At 40.7% G+C, this 19,200-nt stretch overlaps 1 protein-coding gene across 1 annotated transcript; it reads left to right on the forward strand.

Annotated features, from left to right (window-relative positions):
* Positions 1 to 316: 316 nt before the first annotated feature.
* Positions 317 to 19,148, forward strand: LOC124280476 (glutamate receptor ionotropic, delta-1-like). Its single transcript, XM_046716415.1, has 10 exons — positions 317 to 461; positions 2,314 to 2,385; positions 5,606 to 5,785; positions 6,378 to 6,478; positions 8,648 to 8,735; positions 9,682 to 10,000; positions 13,432 to 13,649; positions 14,512 to 14,651; positions 17,413 to 17,538; positions 18,285 to 19,148. Exons 1-10 carry the CDS (start codon positions 393 to 395, stop codon positions 18,535 to 18,537), a joined length of 1,566 nt encoding a protein of 521 aa, XP_046572371.1. The 5' UTR covers positions 317 to 392; the 3' UTR covers positions 18,538 to 19,148.
* Positions 19,149 to 19,200: the final 52 nt, after the last annotated feature.

Below are 19,200 nucleotides of genomic sequence, written 5' to 3' on the forward strand. Positions count from 1 at the left end.
ATATACATATATGAGGCACTACAAGAAAACATGTTTAAGAATGTTGAGGGAGAATATAATACAAACATGGGGCCAGTGGTACACTAAACGACGTGGTTATAGATGAGGTAGAGAATACAAACACGAGGAAGCCAGTGATACAGTGATACCGTATAAACAGAGGAAGGGAGGCCAGTTATGCATAACATATTTTATGTCAGCAAATATGATTAGTTAAGTTAACATATGCAAACAGGGGCGAAAATAGTCATGTGTCATTAGATTGCGATGTATATTAACTCAGGCTTCTATTATTCCAGGCTTCAAGAATGGACGACAGATCTACAGGGGTCATATCCCTGACATCGTGGATTGTAGTGTTACCAGCTGCACGTCGTCATGTGGTGGAAGACATGGCTCCACGTCTCGACAACGTAGTCGTTGTCAGCTATCCGGAAATAGAGGAGACGTCATCGTGGAAGGTAGTTGTAGACGCTGCATTAGATCATCAGATTCAGCATCCAGCATTATGCCAACAATATCATGTCAGCTTGAAAATAATTCAGAATCACGAGTATTTCCCCCGGAAGGGTCCGGGACTAGCGAGATTTAAGCAGACGGATTATGTATTCTGTTGAAACAATTACTTATATAATTACAGACATTATCATATTACAGAGAGACCGTGAAGATCCGGGTTAGAATTGGTCTTCAGTAACCAATGCTTGTCGTAAGAGACGACTAACGGGATCGGGTGGTCCGGTCGGACTTTGTTGACACATGTCATCGTATCTCAATTGCGTGGATCGATGCTTATGCTGTTGATCACTGATTTGTCTGGGCCAGACTCGATTATTTACAGACCGCTGCCATATAGCTGGAATATTGCTGAGTGCGGCGTAAATTAAGCTCAGTCACTCATTCGCAGAAGCTGATATCCATAAAGTTTCTGACTAATGTTTACACAATATGAATGAACACATAATGTCCTGGACCCGGTTGTATCAAACTTTAATGAAGCGTTAACGTGACATTAAACGTTTATTAAGTAATGTGTCATTAAATTCTGTCGTACTAACGTTTTAATGACGTTGTTTTGTCATTAGCGCGTCATTAACTTAATAAAGGTCCTGGGGTATCATTAGAGCGTCGTTAAACTTCCTGGAAAAGTGAACATTGCGCCAGAATTTCGTTTGCGCAGCACTGGATCTACCTACAGCTAAAACATTACACAGAAATGTAGAGTATTAAATGTCCCATCTCATGGTATAAACTCAGTTTGAATAGTAGACACTGCTAAATGTTACCCCTAATTTTGTTATGCGTTAAAAACAGTAAATTTCTATGCTTTTTATCGTGCACTGATAAAAGTACTGTGCTACTATATTTTTAATTTGGCATCTTTACGGAAAGTGTGAACGAACAAAATTCTGCTTGATACCTGAACGACATAGGTATGTATTAAATAAGTTTGTGTGCTTATGTATCACGTTATACACTCAATCTTAAAAATGACTCGCAATATGTGTTGAAAATGGATTTTCCCCTAGATAATAATATGCTAATAAGTGTTTGATACAACCGTTTTTAACGTTGCCATTAATTAATGATGCATTAAGGATTTAATGTACCATTAGGGTTTAATGTTGACATTAGTTAATGAAGCAATGATACAACCGGATCCTGCCCTTCATCTGTCGTCATATTCATTTTGCCCTGGGGCAATATACCTTTTCGTTAACACCTTCCGTCATCACTATGATACATAAACACATGTTGATGATAAAATGGATGTGGAAAGGATTTTGTCGCTTTTATTGTTGTACTCGTGCGGAAATGCCTGGCGGGGAACGGGATTATAATGAGGCTAGATACGTCAGATTATGTGTCCGTGTTCAGTGGCATGGGTTTTTGTTTGCATTTTCAGTACTAGTATGCCTGTTCATGTTCACTTCGATAGAGGAAACCGTGATTGCAGGTCTAGTGCTCATTGCGCTTTATACAGCAGTTTCAGTAACTTGCTTACGAATGCGTAGGGGCAGTGGGGTAGCCTAGTGGTTAATGCATTCGCTCGTCACGCTGAAGACCCGGGTTCGATTCCCCACATAGGTACAATGTGTGAAACCCATTTCTGGTGTCCCCCGCCTTGATATTGCTGGAATATTGCTAAAAGCGGCGTAAAACCATACTCACTCACTGATCGCTCATTTCAGTACTTTAACAGAAATTAACAGGGTAACACATGATAACACAGCTCAGAGGAATAATAAAGCCAAACTAAACTCAGCGACTATTAACTGATTGAATCGATTGAATACACAAATATTGTTTCAGACCCTGTCCTCACTCCTGTGTAACGCATTGGAACCAGCAAGGCAGAACAACACACCGTCGACGTCATTCCAGGTAGAGAGGAGCCCAGTGTGTTTTCCTAACTTCACCGAAATGTAATTGAAATCAGGAAACGCAGGTCCGGTACCGTGGTATTGATTCACACGAATGGTTTATTTATATAGGGAGTGTTTCGTGCATCTGGAGGATAAAATACAAACAGTATATATGTTTTTGTGGCGATGCACATTAGGTAGTTGTTAAGGGATCTTCTGTCATACGATGTAGGGATTATGAGTTCTCGGCAAATGTAGTTGATGTTGCAGTTGATGTTGATGTCAGTACAGTGACATTAATCACAACGAAATATACTGGTCCACAAAAATACAATTGTGGACAGAAGAAAAAAGAAGTAATATAATGATACGGATAAGGACAATAGAACAACGGCTTCCCAGAAACTAGTGATAGTACCAGAGTACCAGGTACCAGTACCCAATGATAGTTGAAGGGACATGAGGACAACACACATACCCAGCACACAATGATAGTTGTAAAGGTGGTGTCTGATGATGGCTGTAAGGAAAATTGCCCAATGTCTAATGACAGATGTAAAGAGAAAAGCACAACATTTCTCCTTCAACCAAATGAAGTTGTAGAAACATTAGGACCCCAAGTCACCACTTTCCAATGAAGTTGTAGAAACTTTAGGACCCCAAGTCACCACTATCCAATGGAGTTGTAGAAACATTAGGACTCCAAGTCACCACTATCCAATGAAGTTGTAGAAACATTAGGACCCCAAGTCACCACTATCCAGTGAAGTTGTAGAAACATTAGGACCCCAAGTCACCACTATCCAATGAAGTTGTAGAAACATTAGGACTCCAAGTCACCACTATCCACTGAAGTTGTAGAAACATTAGGACCCCAAGTCACCACTATCCAATGAAGTTGTAGAAACATTAGGTAGAAACATTAGGACTCAAAGTCACCACTATCCACTGAAGTTGTAGAAACATTAGGACTCCAAGTCACCACTATCCAGTGAAGTTGTAGAAACATTAGGACCCCCAAGTAGAAACACCAGTCACCACTATCCGGTGAAGTTGTAGAAACATTCGGACTCCAAGTCACCACTATCCAAGTTGTGAAGTTGTAGAAACAGTTGTAGAAACATTAGGGACTATCCAAGTCATTGGGACCACTATCCAATGAAGTTGTAGAAACATTAGGACTCCAAGTCACCACTATCCAATGAAGTTGTAGAAACATTAGGACTCCAAGTCACCACTATCCAATGAAGTTGTAGAAACATTAGGACCCCAAGTCACCACTATCCAATGAAGTTGTAGAAACATTAGGACCCCAAGTCACCACTATCCAATGAAGTTGTAGAAACATTAGGACCCCAAGTCACCACTATCCAATGAAGTTGTAGAAACATTAGGACCCAAGTCACATTATCCAATGAAGTTGTAGACCCAAGTCACCACTATCCAATGAAGTTGTAGAAACATTAGGACTCCAAGTCACCACTATCCAATGAAGTTGTAGAAACATTAGGACCCAAAGTCACCACTATCCAATGAAGTTGTAGAAACATTAGGACCCAAGTCACCACTATCCAATGAAGTTGTAGAAACATTAGGACTCCAAGTCACCACTATCCAATGAAGTTGTAGAAACATTAGGACCCAAGTCACTACTATCCAGTTGTAGAAACCCAAGTCACCACTATCCAATGAAGTTGTAGAAACATTAGGACCCAAGTCACCACTATCAATGAAGTTGTAGAAACATGGGACTCCAAGTCACCACTATCCCATTAGGACCCAAGTCACCACTATCCAATCCAATGAGTTTGAAACATTAGGACTCCAAGTCAACTACAATGAAGTTGTAGAAACATTGGGACTCCAAGTCACCACTATCCAATGAAGTTGTAGAAACATTAGGACTCCAAGTCACCACTATCCAATGAAGTTGTAGAAACATTAGGACCCAAGTCACCACTATCCAATGAAGTTGTAGAAACATTAGGACTCCAAGTCACCACTATCCAATGAAGTTGTAGAAACATTAGGACCCAAGTCACTACTATCCAATGAAGTTGTAGAAACATTAGGACCCAAGTCACTACTATCCAATGAAGTTGTAGAAACATTGGGACCCAAGTCACTACTATCCAATGAAGTTGTAGAAACATTAGGACTTCAAGTCACCACTACTCAGTGATACTGATAGAAACGTTAGGACCACAATTCTCCAATCAAATCACAAGAGACAAGAAATATTTGAAGGGAAATTAGAAAAATATACACCCAGTATCCAATGAGAGTTGTAGTCACAATAGCGCAACAACCCTTTACCATCCAAAACTGTGTTCCACAGGAGATATCGCTTGTGTGAGATGAAATGATATCTCCTAGGAGATATCGTTTTGACAGTAGATTTTGTACAATGCCCTGACAATGCTATGACGTCATGTACTTGACGACGTCACAATGCTATGACATCGCTGCACTGCAAGTCTAATGGCAGTACCATGTTCAGAGATGTACATTTTTCATTGAAAATTAATGAAGAGTGATTTTGGATGATAAATAGAATCTCACCCTCGTGTCTTCTGATATCAAATATATCAACACTCGTTGATAAAAGTAAAAATATCCTCGGCAAGCCTCGGATATTTGTAACTTTATCAACTCGTGTTGATATAATTGATATCAGTAGACACTTGGGTGAGATTCTCTATTTACCAACTAGTACCTGAAGGAATATTAGAACAACAGCTGTCCAATACGTGATGATGGTTTCAGGGAAATAAAGACAAAAGATCTCCAACACCAAGTTATAGTTGTAGGCACATTAGGAACAACAGGTCCAGGGTACTCAATAATATTTGTAGGGACAAACGGAAAACAGTTTTCGAGTACTCAATGATAGCTTTAGGGATAATTGGACAGTGGATCTGCAGTACCAGGATAGCTCGGATTGTCTGTCACGTTCCATGTACTAACGTCCATGGAACTAAAATTATTTCTGCTGCAGGTCCTTTTTTGCCCAATTTTCTTGGGTTTAATTACTTGACTTGCCTTTGCATGCGTTTTGGACAGAGTACTTTCATCTTTTAGCAAACCTCTGTAACTTCACTATGCATTCATGTATTCATAAATACATGCTTATGGTGTTGTTGGAATCCTGGAATTTACTCCGCTTTGAGAGAAAAATGTTGAAATGACAGGTTGTTGTTTTATTGCTTATAGTCACTTGTCACCGTTCCATATTCCAGAACACGACAGCCTGTCCCTGGAATGGATTGATACACACGCTGCTTTACAAGGGAGAGCGTCGGATGTTGAGCCTGGTTGGTCAGTTCGATCTCCTTTGGGACGTCCATTTAATTGAGGAGTTGTTTCCCAACCTAAAGTTGGGTTTTAATGGACGGCTGCTGACAGTGTCAACTAAGGAGGTAGTTAGTGTTAATTAACTTAGTCCAACTATGTATGTATGTATGTATGTATGTATGTATGTATGTATGTATGTATGTATGTATGTATGTATGTATGTATGTATGTATGTATGTATGTATGTATGTATGTATGTATGTATGTATGTATGTATGTATGTATGTGTGTGTGCATGCATGCATGTGTGTGTATGTATGTCGGTGCGTGCGTGCATGCATGGATGCATGCATATATAAATGTATGTATTTTTGGATGGATGCATGTGTGTGTGTATGAATGTGTGTGTGTGTGTGTGCAATCATGTATGCATGTATGTATGCGTGCGCGAATGTCTGTCTGTATGTGAGACTTGCATACTTCTGATCATGACTTCCTCCAACACTAAACTGATATGACGTAATTTAACCGTCAAGCTATACAAAGTCGCACATTGTTCTATAAATAAATTATTTAAAGTATGAATTGTAACATGTTTTATTACCTTCGATTGAGCACCGATGTTTTTAGTACACACTGAATGTTTCTCTCACACCCACAGTGATTTATTCATTACTCTTGGGTAAATGTTAGTAATTGAATGTACGTTTGTTTCAGTACGCCCCCTATGTTTCCATACAGCGAAATGGTTCCATTGTCGAATTCGACGGTCTGTGCGTCGATCTGCTTTCGAATGTTGCTAAAGCCCTAAATTTTACGTAAGTAATAAAGACACAAGAATATATTAACAATGCTCTATCTATGATATAAGCTTTTTTTTATTATCTCATTTCGCTTTCGTTCACTTTGCTTGGCGTTGCATCACGTTGTTTCGCTTTGACGTCACCGTTACCGTCACTTCTCCTTCGTTTAACGACGATGGTGTAGGTGTTAATAACGTGAATGTTGCACTTCACGCAGCCGTCCTCGATTTTCTCACATGAGTACAACATGTCAAGGTCCTTTGTGACGTCCACTGTCGTGATATTGCTGAAGTATTGCTAAAAGGTCTCAAACAGCAATTCTATTGCACTCTGTCACTAATCATTGAACTGATGTCGATAATCAAGCAATCAACTTCCACACTGAGGACACATAGTGACTACTTTTACACAAGTCGAAACCTTGTCAACAAAATTGCTGTGTCAAGTACACAGGTTGTACAATGCATTACTGGCGGGAGTAGTGTTTTTGCATTACAATTTTTATCACAATGGATTAATATCCGTCCACGGTGTCAATTACTTATCACAATTATGGTAAACATGTTTACATGTCTGTGCTATATTTCAAGAAATTGCATTGAGACATTAACATCAAAATAATACACCAGACACTAAACGTAAACCAACAGTGACGGCAATCAGTATCGGTTACGATCAACAGCCACCTGTGAAGATCCGGGTTAGAGTTGGTCTTCGGTATATCATGCGTATCGTACGAGGCGACTAACGGGAACGGGTGGTCAGGCTCGCTGACTTGGTTGACACATGTCATCGTTTCCCAATTGATGCTCATACTGTTGATCACTAGACTGTCTGGTCCAGACTCGATTGTTTACAGACCGCCGCCACATAGCTATAATATTACTGAGTGCGGCGTTAAACACCAACCAACCAACTAAAATCAAGAGGATATATATTCGTATGTATGAATACAAAGTCTTATGAACAAGTCATTAAGAAATTAGATACTTTCATCTTCTGTGAACGTTGCGGTCAAAATAACAAATAAGAAGACACATCAATTGAACAAATTAAAAGTATTGTGTACACAATGTATGAGACTTTTCTGCTTCTCAAAATCTGTCAGTAATACCAATATTCGTGACCTGTTTCATCAGGGCAAAATGGAGCATCACCTAACGTCTTTATCGCAGTCTTGTTTGGTCAGCTGTAATCAATGAAACAGTCGGGTCCAATGAAATGAGGACGTAGTATCTTCCTGCTGAATCAGTATAGGGTCTATTTGGGTCAAACCAAATACCCAACAATTATTTAATTGATGGATAATCATGTGTCTTACAATTGCTCATAAATGTGGAGCATTTTGGGAGATAGAATAGAGAGGGTACACTACAAAAAATAATATTTTGAATAACAATTTACCTTCAATTACATTGTACTGTATCCATGCATCATATACTACTGGAATAAAGTAATGCATTATTTTATGTTAGGCCGTTTTTTAATGCAAAAATATAATAACATGATTTGTGGTATTTTCCTTATTCACTGTTTAACTGTTGAGAGGATAATATTGAAATCTGTAGAATTTGACACAAGACATCGTGACACGCCCTTGAAGAGATGCGGTGTCAAGGTCAGTCGTAAACGTCGTTCCATTTCATCCCAAGCGTGCTCGATAGGAGACAGGTCCGGAGAAACAGCTGGCCAGGTGAGCTTGGCCAAAATTACGTCAAGCCCAGACTCGACGATTGACGTTAACTGAATTTTGACAAGCGTTGGGACAACATTCCCCAAGCTTTCTTCAATCGCTTAGTGTCGTCCATCGTTGTCAAGCATGCATCAACGCCAAAGTTTGACACACACGATACAGAATTTTTGAAATGACTTTTGACCATATCTTTTCAAGGGCGTGCCACGATGTTTAATGTCAAATTATAAAGCAGGAAACACCACAAATCATATTATTAACTTTTTGCATTAGAAAATGGCATAACCTCAAATAATTCGCAGTTATTCCAGTAGTATATCTCAGACTTTTGGGAATGGTGTACATGTAAGCTCCAAACCTTGCATGGCAACAGAAACGCGCCTTACAATGGTAATTACACTCGTGTATATCTCTGAATGTGTCCATGAACCAATTAACTCATAAGTGGTTTAGTAAGCAGAGCTGATAATACCTTAACGATGTTTGTATAGGTACAAACTCACAGAGCCACCGGACGGCCAGTGGGGAACCTTCCTCAATGATTCCTGGAATGGGTTGATCAGGCAACTACAGTTCAAGGTATGTCAGCTAAAGAGCGGAAAGTGATGTCATGTTAATGACAAAATTATCTATAAATGTTATTTCTGCCGTATTTCATTATGCTGCAATCAAACTAAGTAGTTCGTATTAGTTCCTAAACCATCATTCAGTCTATTACACATCGCCTTGGAAACTGCAACAACAAAGCAAAGATTCCCCCAGAGATATCTGGTTTGTTTGACTCACCTGCAACATGTAAAATGTACAGCACTTTATGTTAAATGAAACAAGCTGAAGGCATTGTACATAGGTATCAGAATGATGTGTTAAAATTCTGAGTAACAACCACGCGACATTTGATTACATTAGGCAATAAATGTTTTTATTCGCTATAGACATCATACTGCAATTAACAGCTTATATACACGGGCAGCTACGAGTGGATGTTGGTATAAAGGGTTTCAAGGTACGTGCACATATTGTGCAGGCGAGGGAATGGACGATCGGCGAATTTAACGCATTGCACAGTGTACAGTTCAAACCAGTGTGCGTTAAATAAATCCTCCTTTGAATATTTTTTAATTTTTTACCATGTCGAGGGACCAGCTTTATGTAGGAGTAAGCCCAAGCGAAATATTGATGTAGCCGAATAAAAAAACTAAGGAAAGTTCAAAGTCATCATAATCAAGGAATAAGCGGATCATTTCTTAACCAAGGGGCGCAACTTGCTGTATACGTTCCATGCCAGTCAACTGAATAATAAGAAACACAGCAGAAATACTTTAGTTGACGTGCAAACAAAATACTGATGGATAGGATGGGATGGGTTTAACAACATTGTTGTTATTTGCACCGACATGAAAAAACTCAACATTTCTAAATTTGACAAGGTAATATCTGACACCTGCATGTCTGTGTCATGCAAATTGTATAACTGACCTTGAACTTCAAGAATACATGAGTACATCATGGTCCATGTTCACAGGAGGTGGACATCGTTCTGGCCCCACTAACGGTTCGAGAAGATCGAGAAGAAGTGATGGATTTCACGTACCCGTACTTCTACGATGCTGCAGGCGCCATCTTTAAAAGACCCGGATTGAAACGTTGGTCGACGCTACTGAGACCCTTCAAGTGGGAGGTATTGCTGTGTCTCGGGATAGGGGTTGCTGGTTTGACGCTACTCTTACATGTAATGGAGAACGAAGGAAGGAAGTTTGTGGCTGAATATCAACAGAAGAATGCCGAAAATCGTGTTGCGGAAGACACCTTTTGGTACATATGGGGAACATTTCTTAAACATGGTATGTATGTAATAAGCTTCTTTGGTAGCGTGGCAACACGCCGTGAGTCCGTTAATTTACTGGCAAGTGACTTCACACTGTTGTTTAATGCCCAAAGATGACCTCAAGAGCCCCATGCTGGTTGTAATGTCCAACAATTGTGGTGTTCCGTTTGTCAGGGTCTTTGACCATTGAGTGAGTGAGTTTAGTTTTACGCCGCTTTTAGCAATGTTCCAGCAGTATGACGGCGGGGGACACCAGAAATGGGATTGTTATATTGTACCCATGTCGGGAAACGAACCCGGGTACTCGGCGTGACGAGCGAACGCTTTAACCACTAGGCTACCCAACCTCCCAGGTTCTTTGATCAGATTAATTGTTATAGTACCCGGATAGCCGGGTTCGTATTCACAGTCTCCTTCCCACGCATGACACCGTCGTGACCCTACCGGTATCATTGCTGCCACCTGTGTGCAAACAGACATTACCTCACCGGAAATGCCATGAATTATTAACCCTGATATTTCTGTATATGCCTTGGGGATGTCATGATATTGATTTTCTATTTCCTAGATGACGTAACGTTTTTGTTATCAGATTAGTTCGAGATTGCAGAAAAGCACCTGTTACACAACCTGCATGATTGCACCAATGACCTCATAGTTGAAATCAATAGAATTTTAAGTTTAAATACATATATGGGAAGAGGTATTCGGTTTCAAGATAGTCATCAAAATAACGGTCAGTCGGTTGCAAAATTAACCAATGATCAACAGCATAAGCATAAATATACGCAATTGGGATACGAAGACATGTGTCGACCAGGTCAGCGAATCTGACCACCCGATCCCGTTAGTCGCCTCTTACGACAAGCATGGGTTGCTGAGGATCAGTTCTGACCCGGATCTTCACGGGTACCAAAAGGCGAACAGGAAAAACTACTTTTGAACTTAAGCTTTAAATACAGTTGTCATAATCACCTTTCTCTGCAGATGACCAATAAATCCACTTTAATAGCCATCGGTATTCGTGCCCCATTCTCCATCGGGTGCTTCTACCAATTTAAACCTGATGATAATCGGACAATTTATCGCAAAATGTATTACATCAAGTTTACATTTGCCAACACGCAATACAAGGTTGTTTGTACAGAAGCCTTTGCCATGTGTGCTTTCTGTTGTGGTCAGTGAGTCAATTCTAACCTGGACCTTCACGGGCCGCAAGATTAACAAGGTTCAAGGCCCGTTTGTGACCACGTAGCACAGCTGGAAGTGTCTGGTGAACGCGGTAATACTTGTACAGACAACGCCGCTGTTGAGTGTTCGTGAAGAAAAACTGAAAGTATCGAACCCTTCACAACGTAAAGAACTTGATACTTTCAATTTGCATTGAGTTTCGAGTGTCCCTAACGTCATAATGTGTCACGTCAACCTGATGTTTCACAAATAGAATGTCATGTCAAACGAATGCTTCTATTTGCTTGCCTTGGGTATTTTCATCAGAGTATTTACATGTTCTGTGCAGGTGTTTAATCTCGTCCCTGTTAATCAGAAACACGCCTGATGGGCATATATTGTTGTTATGTCTGCTAATGGATATGTGGATATTATCAACAGTCCACCGGGATAGTGCTGTCTATATGGTGCTTCTCACTCAATCGTATTATGCAACATTGGAAGTACTTTCTGATAGTGTTTGATTTCCCACATGGGTACAGCGTGTGAAGCACATTTCCGGTGTCCCCCGCAGTGATATTGCTGGAATATTGCTAAAAGTGGCGAAAAATTAAACTCACTCACTCACTTTCTGATAGTTCAGTAACTGCGTGGGGCGGTGGTAGCCAAGTGGATAAAGCGTTTGCCCGTCATGCTTAAGACAAGGGTTCGTTTCCCCACATGGTTACAGTGTGTGAAGTCCATTACTGGTGTCCCCCTAGATATCTGAATTTGCTAAAAGTGGCGTAAAACCATACTCACTCAATACATCATTTAATACAGATCAAAATCATAAATGTACTAACGAATGGAATATATTGCCACGCTTAAGATATTTACTTTCTCCAATGTAAACCAAGGTAACACAGAGTGGCCATTGAAGTTTACCGTGTACCCCTGGTCATGTGTCCCATTTTATGAAAAATACGTTGATCGTATTCACGACAATTTAAAAGCTCCTAACATCATAGGTTTGTAATTCAACACAATTCGGAAAAAAACTATTTTATAAGCATACATTGATAGCATTTCGCAAATAAGCGCATTGTAGCACATGAAAATCTGTTTCTATAGGTGATGTGATTAAAATCCATATAATCCAACTATTCCAAATCCTATTCCGAACACGAGGGCCGACACTGCAGTACAATCGTACAGTGCGATCACAGGATGCATACCCAAAGGGAATACTTACTCATAAATAATTAACATTAATAATTTACATGTACACTCTAGGTCGATATGAGCATGTTCCTAATTTTAAAAAAGCCATTTCATTTCATTTTCTCTAACACTTTGTACACAAGGTATGACGAAAGGTCTACTGTCATTCCCAGCTAGAGATTTACAGATTAAACGGGAACAAATGTGAGATAAAACAGGCATTAAGCTTCCTAGTGGCATAAAGTGGTTTAGTGTTTACTGTCAACATGGGCATCTATGTACACGAATTCCATATCATGATAACAATTATCAATAACATTCAATATATGGGTTCTTTGTCACCTCGAGAATATAATTAAGCATCCTTCTCAACATAATCCTAGTGATGTTTACATTTCTACATGCACTTCCATCAGCGTAACTGGTAATATCCCTTTCAAATTTTGAGTAGCATATTTATCATTACATATTTGATTACAGAATATAACTAAGCAATGCCCTTCTCAAGGTTCTACTACACTAAATCAGAATCACTTGCTCACTGAGCCAGTGTCGTGTGTAAACGTCTGGCCTGATAGAGACATGTGACAGCTGTGATTGGATTAAATAGTGTAAGATTGTAAGTGTTTTGAAAGCACATCCACCCAGTAATTAAAACTGACCACAATTTTAAGTATTTAATGCGGTCATTTTTATCACCAAGACTTAATGTGTGCACATGTATTTTCAAGTAGGTGACATTTTGTGCGGAACTGGGGTTGATGTGTTCAGCTTCCTGTGCTCAGAAAATATATACAGGATAAGTTACATGGAATTTGTGTTTTTATTGTATTTTAAAGGCCAGACTGTACCCATGTATACATGGAATGGCTGTTGACAGCAGGTATGATTTAGTAAAAAATATAACGTTACTACAGAAGTCGGAAAACAGATGGGAAAACATTTGGTTTTGTGTAACCTAAACATAGTCCTTGTGATGCTTACATTTCTACATGCACTTCCATCAGTGCAATTAGAAATATCCCTTTCAGATTTGGAGCAGCATATTTATCATTACATATTTAATGCTTTCAGGAAGCCACGAGCGGCCTGTAACGACCAGTGGCCGGGTCCTCGTGTCATTCCTGTCTTTGTTCTGCATCATTGTATCGGCGGCCTACAGCGGTAACCTCATAGCGTTTCTGTCCATATCTCGGGAGACCGTGCCTTTCAGAACCTCCCAGGAGATGGCTGAGCAGACCGCGTATAGATGGGGGACAATTAACGGTAGTTTATGGCAGCTGCAGATTGCGGTAATTACTCATTAGATTCTCATCACGGCCCAAGTACATTGCTGGTTGAATCCTCTGGGTATATATTACTTAATGATGGTGGCTTCGGTTCGTTTAAATTTTATGGTTCTGGTTTTGGGTCGTTTATGTTTATGTTTTGGATTTGCGCATTCTCGGTATTGTGGTTTTGGGTCGTTTATACACATATTTATGTTCTGGATTTGCCCATTTTCTGTATTGTCAAAATACGTTGTTTACATTTCGCTCCACAACTGAAAAAGATAAAACATACAGCTTCGTAGACCTAGGTTAGTGAAACAGAGTCTAAAATGATATTTGCATTGTCAAATGACTATGTACAGCGAAACAAATCAGTAAGGAAAATCATCTTTTTCAACGTTATTTCAAATTGCCCAGACCCAAGTAAAACACTTTGTGGGGTAGTAAAGCCTTATTTGACTAGTTTCTAGAGAATTCAAGCATAAACTCTGGAAAGTTTGGCTTCGGGTAAGGCCTGAACGCTGAAGAATAGGTCACTTTCTCAGAAAGGGAAGGGTGCTAACTACCAAAATGTTGAAATATCTCTGACCAACTTGGGACAAGTGAAAATCTCATTCTATGTCCAAGCTGATAGCGTCATGCGTTTTAGCTGATAGATGACTTCTGTCACACCATGAAATTGAAAATGCAGAGTAGATTGAGCTGAATTAAGCTGTGTCTTTTTTTAAAACAATAGTGTTTTGTTTGTCTGGGATACAATATCAATAAATATTTGTTATATAGTTGTGCTCTGCAAAGCTGAGCCCGTGGGAACCCCAGCAGCATATCCCGATTATGTTTCTAGGTTGGTCTTCAGCATACCCTGAGGAGTATTTTGTTTCAGAATTCCAACCAGAGCGATTTTCAGAAGCTGTGGCAGGGGATAAGCACTTTCAGTGAGTCTGATCCGGATGTTCTCGCTCCATCCTCCAACATCCACAAGAAGAAGGTGGAGGCAGGCAACTATGTGTTCTTCTCCGACAGGTGAGTGTATCACTATGTGTTCTTCCCTGACAGGTGAGTGTATCACTGTGTTCTCCTCCGACAGGTGAGTGTATCACTGTGTTCTCCTCCGACAGGTGAGTGTATCACTGTGTTGTTCTCCGACAGGTGAGTACATCACTATGTGTTCTTCTCCGACAGGTGAGTGTATCATTATGTGTACTTCTCCGACAGGTGTGTACATCACTTTGTGTTCTTCTCTGACAGGTGAGTGTATCACTATGTGTTCTTCTCCGACAGGTGGAAGTATCAATATGTGTTCTTCTCCAACAGGTGAGTACATCACTATGTGTTCTTCTCCGACAGGTGAGTGTATCACTTTGTGTTCTTCTCCGACAGTTGAGTGTATCACTATGTGTTCTTCTCCGACAGGTGAGTGTATCACTATGTGTTCTTTTCCGACAGGTGAGTGTATCTCTATGTGTTCTTCTCCGACATGTGGAAGTATCACTATGTGTTCTTCTCCGACAGGTGAGTGTATCACTATGTGTTCTTCTCCGACATGTGGAAGTATCACTATGTGTTCTTCTCCGACAGGTGAGTACATCACTATGTGTTCTTCTCCGACAGGTGAGTGTATCACTGTGTTGTTCTCCGACAGGTGAGTGTATCACTATGTGTTCTTCTCCGACAGGTGAGTGTATCACTATGTGTTCTTCTCCGACAGGTGAGTGTATCACTATGTGTTCTTCTCCGACAGGTGAGTGTATCACTATGTGTTCTTCTCCGACAGGTGAGTACATCACTATGTGTTCTTCTCCGACAGGTGAGTGTATCACTCCGACAGGTGGAAGTATCACTATGTGTTCTTTCTTCTCCGACAGGTGAGTGTTCTTATCACTAGTGTGTTCTTCTCCGACAGGTGAGTGTATCACTATGTGTTCTTCTCCGACAGGTGAGTGTATCACTATGTGTTCTTCTCCGACAGGTGAGTACATCACTATGTGTTCTTCTCCGACAGGTGAGTGTATCACTATGTGTTCTTCTCCGACAGGTGAGTACATCACTATGTGTTCTTCTCAGACAGGTGAGTGTATCACTATGTGTTCTTCTCCGACAGGTGAGTGTATCACTATGTGTTCTTCTCCGACAGGTGAGTGTATCACTATGTGTTCTTCTCCGACAGGTGAGTGTATCACTATGTGTTCTTCTCCGACAGGTGAGTGTATCACTATGTGTTCTTCTCCGACAGGTGAGTGTATCACTATGTGTTCTTCTCCGACAGGTGAGTGTATCACTATGTGTTCTTCTCCGACAGGTGAGTGTATCACTATGTGTTCTTCTCCGACAGGTGAGTGTATCACTATGTGTTCTTCTCCGACAGGTGAGTGTATCACTATGTGTTCTTCTCGACGACAGGTGACAGGTGAGTATCACTATGTGTTCTTCTCTCTCCGACAGGTGAGTGTATCTTCAGGTCCGACTTCTCCGACAGGTGAGTACATCACTATGTGTTCTTCTCCGACAGGTGAGTACATCACTATGTGTTCTTCTCTAACAGGTGAGTGTATCACTATGTGTTCTTCTCCGACAGGTGAGTGTATCACTATGTGTTCTTCTCCGACAGGTGAGTACATCACTATGTGTTCTTCTCCGACAGGTGAGTACATCACTATGTGTTCTTCTCCGACAGGTGAGTACATCACTATGTGTTCTTCTCTAACAGGTGAGTGTATCACTATGTGTTCTTCTCTAACAGGTGAGTGTATCACTATGTGTTCTTCTCTAACAGGTGAGTGTATCACTATGCGTTCTTCTCCGACAGGTGAGTGTATCACTATGTGTTCTTCTCCTACAGGTGAGTGTATCACTATGTGTTCTTCTCCGACAGGTGAGTACATCACTATGTGTTTTTCTCTAACAGTTGAGTGTATCACTATGTGTTCTTCTCCGACAGGTGAGTGTATCACTGTGTGTTATTCTCCGACAGGTGAGTACATCACTATCTGTTCTTCTACTACAGGTGAGTGTATCACTATGTGGTTTTGTCTGACAGGTGAGTGTATCACTATGTGTTCTTCTCCGACAGGTGAGTGTATCACTATGTGTCGTGTACACTTGGCAGAGATATGTCAAGCTCGTAAAATATGACCAGCTAAGCAGATTGTGTCCATGAGAGGTGCCGACCTCGGCAGTCGTTCATCTACCTTCAAAGGCAACCCGTAAAGGTCCGGGTTAGAATTAGTCTTCAGCAAACTATGCTTGTCGTGATAGGCGACTAACGGGATGGTCAGGCTCACTGACTTGGTTGACACATGTCATCGTATCAAAGTTGCATAGATCGATGCTCACGATGCTGATCACTGGATTGTCTGGTTCAGACTCGATTATTTACAGACCGCCTCCATATAGCTGGAATATTGGTGAGTGCGGCGTAAAACAACAACCAATCCAAACCTTTATAAGCAAGCAGGATAGGCAAACAGGAGGTACTCGATAGAGCGGAGAGACCAGCAGAAGGCATGCCAGAGACAAGGAGGGACGAACACTGACCAGTCAATCCATCCCATCTGCCGTCCAACCGTCAGCATAACATCCTTCCCTTCCCTAGTGTATGTCAGTTCACGTAGCTGTACTGCGAGAATATAAACCTAATTCTTTATACGTCACTAAGACTCGGGTTGTTTGATGAGCGCCAGAGGTGTTACAAGAGTTATTGTGGCAGATTGTGATCATCTTTTTATTCATGTTGGCGCAATATTATTAGAAGCAGCGTAATACCGAGTACCTCTCCATCTGACAGATCGGTGATGGAAATCTGGGCTCAGGAGAACTGTCAACTCACGCTACTGGAAGAGACATTCAGACAGATGACCTACGGCATGGGCCTCCCCAACAACTCCCCCTATCGTGACATGTTTTCTAAAGTGTAAGTATACATACATGTGCACCGATCATGTGACATATGCCCTTTAATATCGATGTGAATCCATGGTTTAAAATTACATCCTTCTACACAAGGTAAGTGCATTGTAAATGGACAAACGTGCTTGATACATGTCCAGTGCTTTGACAGCCCTCATCTTTGCTGCTTATATAGCAGGCATCCTGCAATGGGATGTACTAGTATGTTCTGATAAAATTCGCAACATTTCCATTCTCAGATTGCAAACCCATGAAGATCCGGGTTAGAATTGGTCTTCAGCAACCCATGCTTGTCGCAAAAGGCGACTAACGGGATCTGGCGGTCAGGCTCGCTGACTTGGATCATCGTATCCCAATTGCGTAGATTGATGGTCATGCTGTTGATCACTAGCTTGTGTTGTCCAGACTCGATTATTTACAGACCGCCGCCATATAGCAGGAATATTGCTGAGCGCGGCGTTTAACAACAAACCAACCAAATTTCAGATTGTAATGTAATGACAATTAGCACGTTTCATATGTTTTTGAATTATGATCAATTTTGGAGGCAGGCATGTGAGCATGAATAGATTCGAACCAATGACCATCCTATTTGACATATACTCCTTGTCCTTTGTCAGTCCAATTCACTCCCGAGATATTAATACATAACTGAGCAGATAAAACACACTTGTGAAGATCTCCACTGTCACATTTAAATAGTACTTTGGAACGTTATTTAACTTTATACTATATTTTTCCCAATCAAAGTCTGATGAAGTTCGAAAAGGCTGGTCTCCTCAGTCTGTTAAGAGAAAAGTGGTGGCCTGATGCTGTGAAGTGTGAAGACGACGTGAAGGTGAAGACCCACGTTATAGAGATAGAAGACTTACAGAGTGCATTTTATGTGCTCCTCATTGGATTCTTCTTGGGATTCCTTATTTTGGTTCTGGAGAATTTTCGTGTTCTGGGAATGAACAAACTGTCGTTGTTGAAAATGAACATGAAACAGAACATTAAATAATTCCTTAAAGAGTCTATATAGATGTATTACTGTTCTTCAAATTGTTAACTACCCCGAAAACCATCCAACGCGTTCGGGTACAGGTGTGTGCCCATCATGGACTATGACCATCTGTGCTAATGATGTGTCACCGACAATGAACCTTTTAACAAACTGAAGGTTTGTTACCGAGAAGAGGAAATGCAATGACATAAGCAGTCCGAAAACTGTGTGGTTTATGAACAATGCCTATTGACCGAATATTACTCGTAATGATAACGCGAAGAGGCGCTATATTGTGATGCTGTGTTTTTAACAGTCTTTTTAGTGTTCATTGTACTTGTCTATGATTTAGTGTGTAAATAGATATTGACTGCAGAATGTATAAACAGATGCCTGAATGTCTTTGTCAGTCTAAACATCAAAGGTGATGGGAAAAATACTTTGATGGACATGTAATTGACCCGGTTCCATTAATCGTGTCCATTGTTATCATCTCTGATATCAGGTTATATTGTAAATGGATATGTGACATTGGTGGTGTAATTTTCGATAGTGATTTCATTTGCTTCAGGGGCGGTGGGGTAGCCGAGAGGTTAAAGTGTTGGCTCGTAACGTCGAAGACCCGGTTCGATTCCACACAGGGGTACAATGTGTGATACCCATTTCTGGTGTCCCCCGCTG

The sequence above is a fragment of the Haliotis rubra genome, unplaced genomic scaffold, assembly GCF_003918875.1.
Source record: "Haliotis rubra isolate DU_JTF1 unplaced genomic scaffold, ASM391887v1 Scf268, whole genome shotgun sequence".
In the NCBI taxonomy this organism is placed as follows: Eukaryota; Metazoa; Mollusca; class Gastropoda; order Lepetellida; family Haliotidae; genus Haliotis; species Haliotis rubra.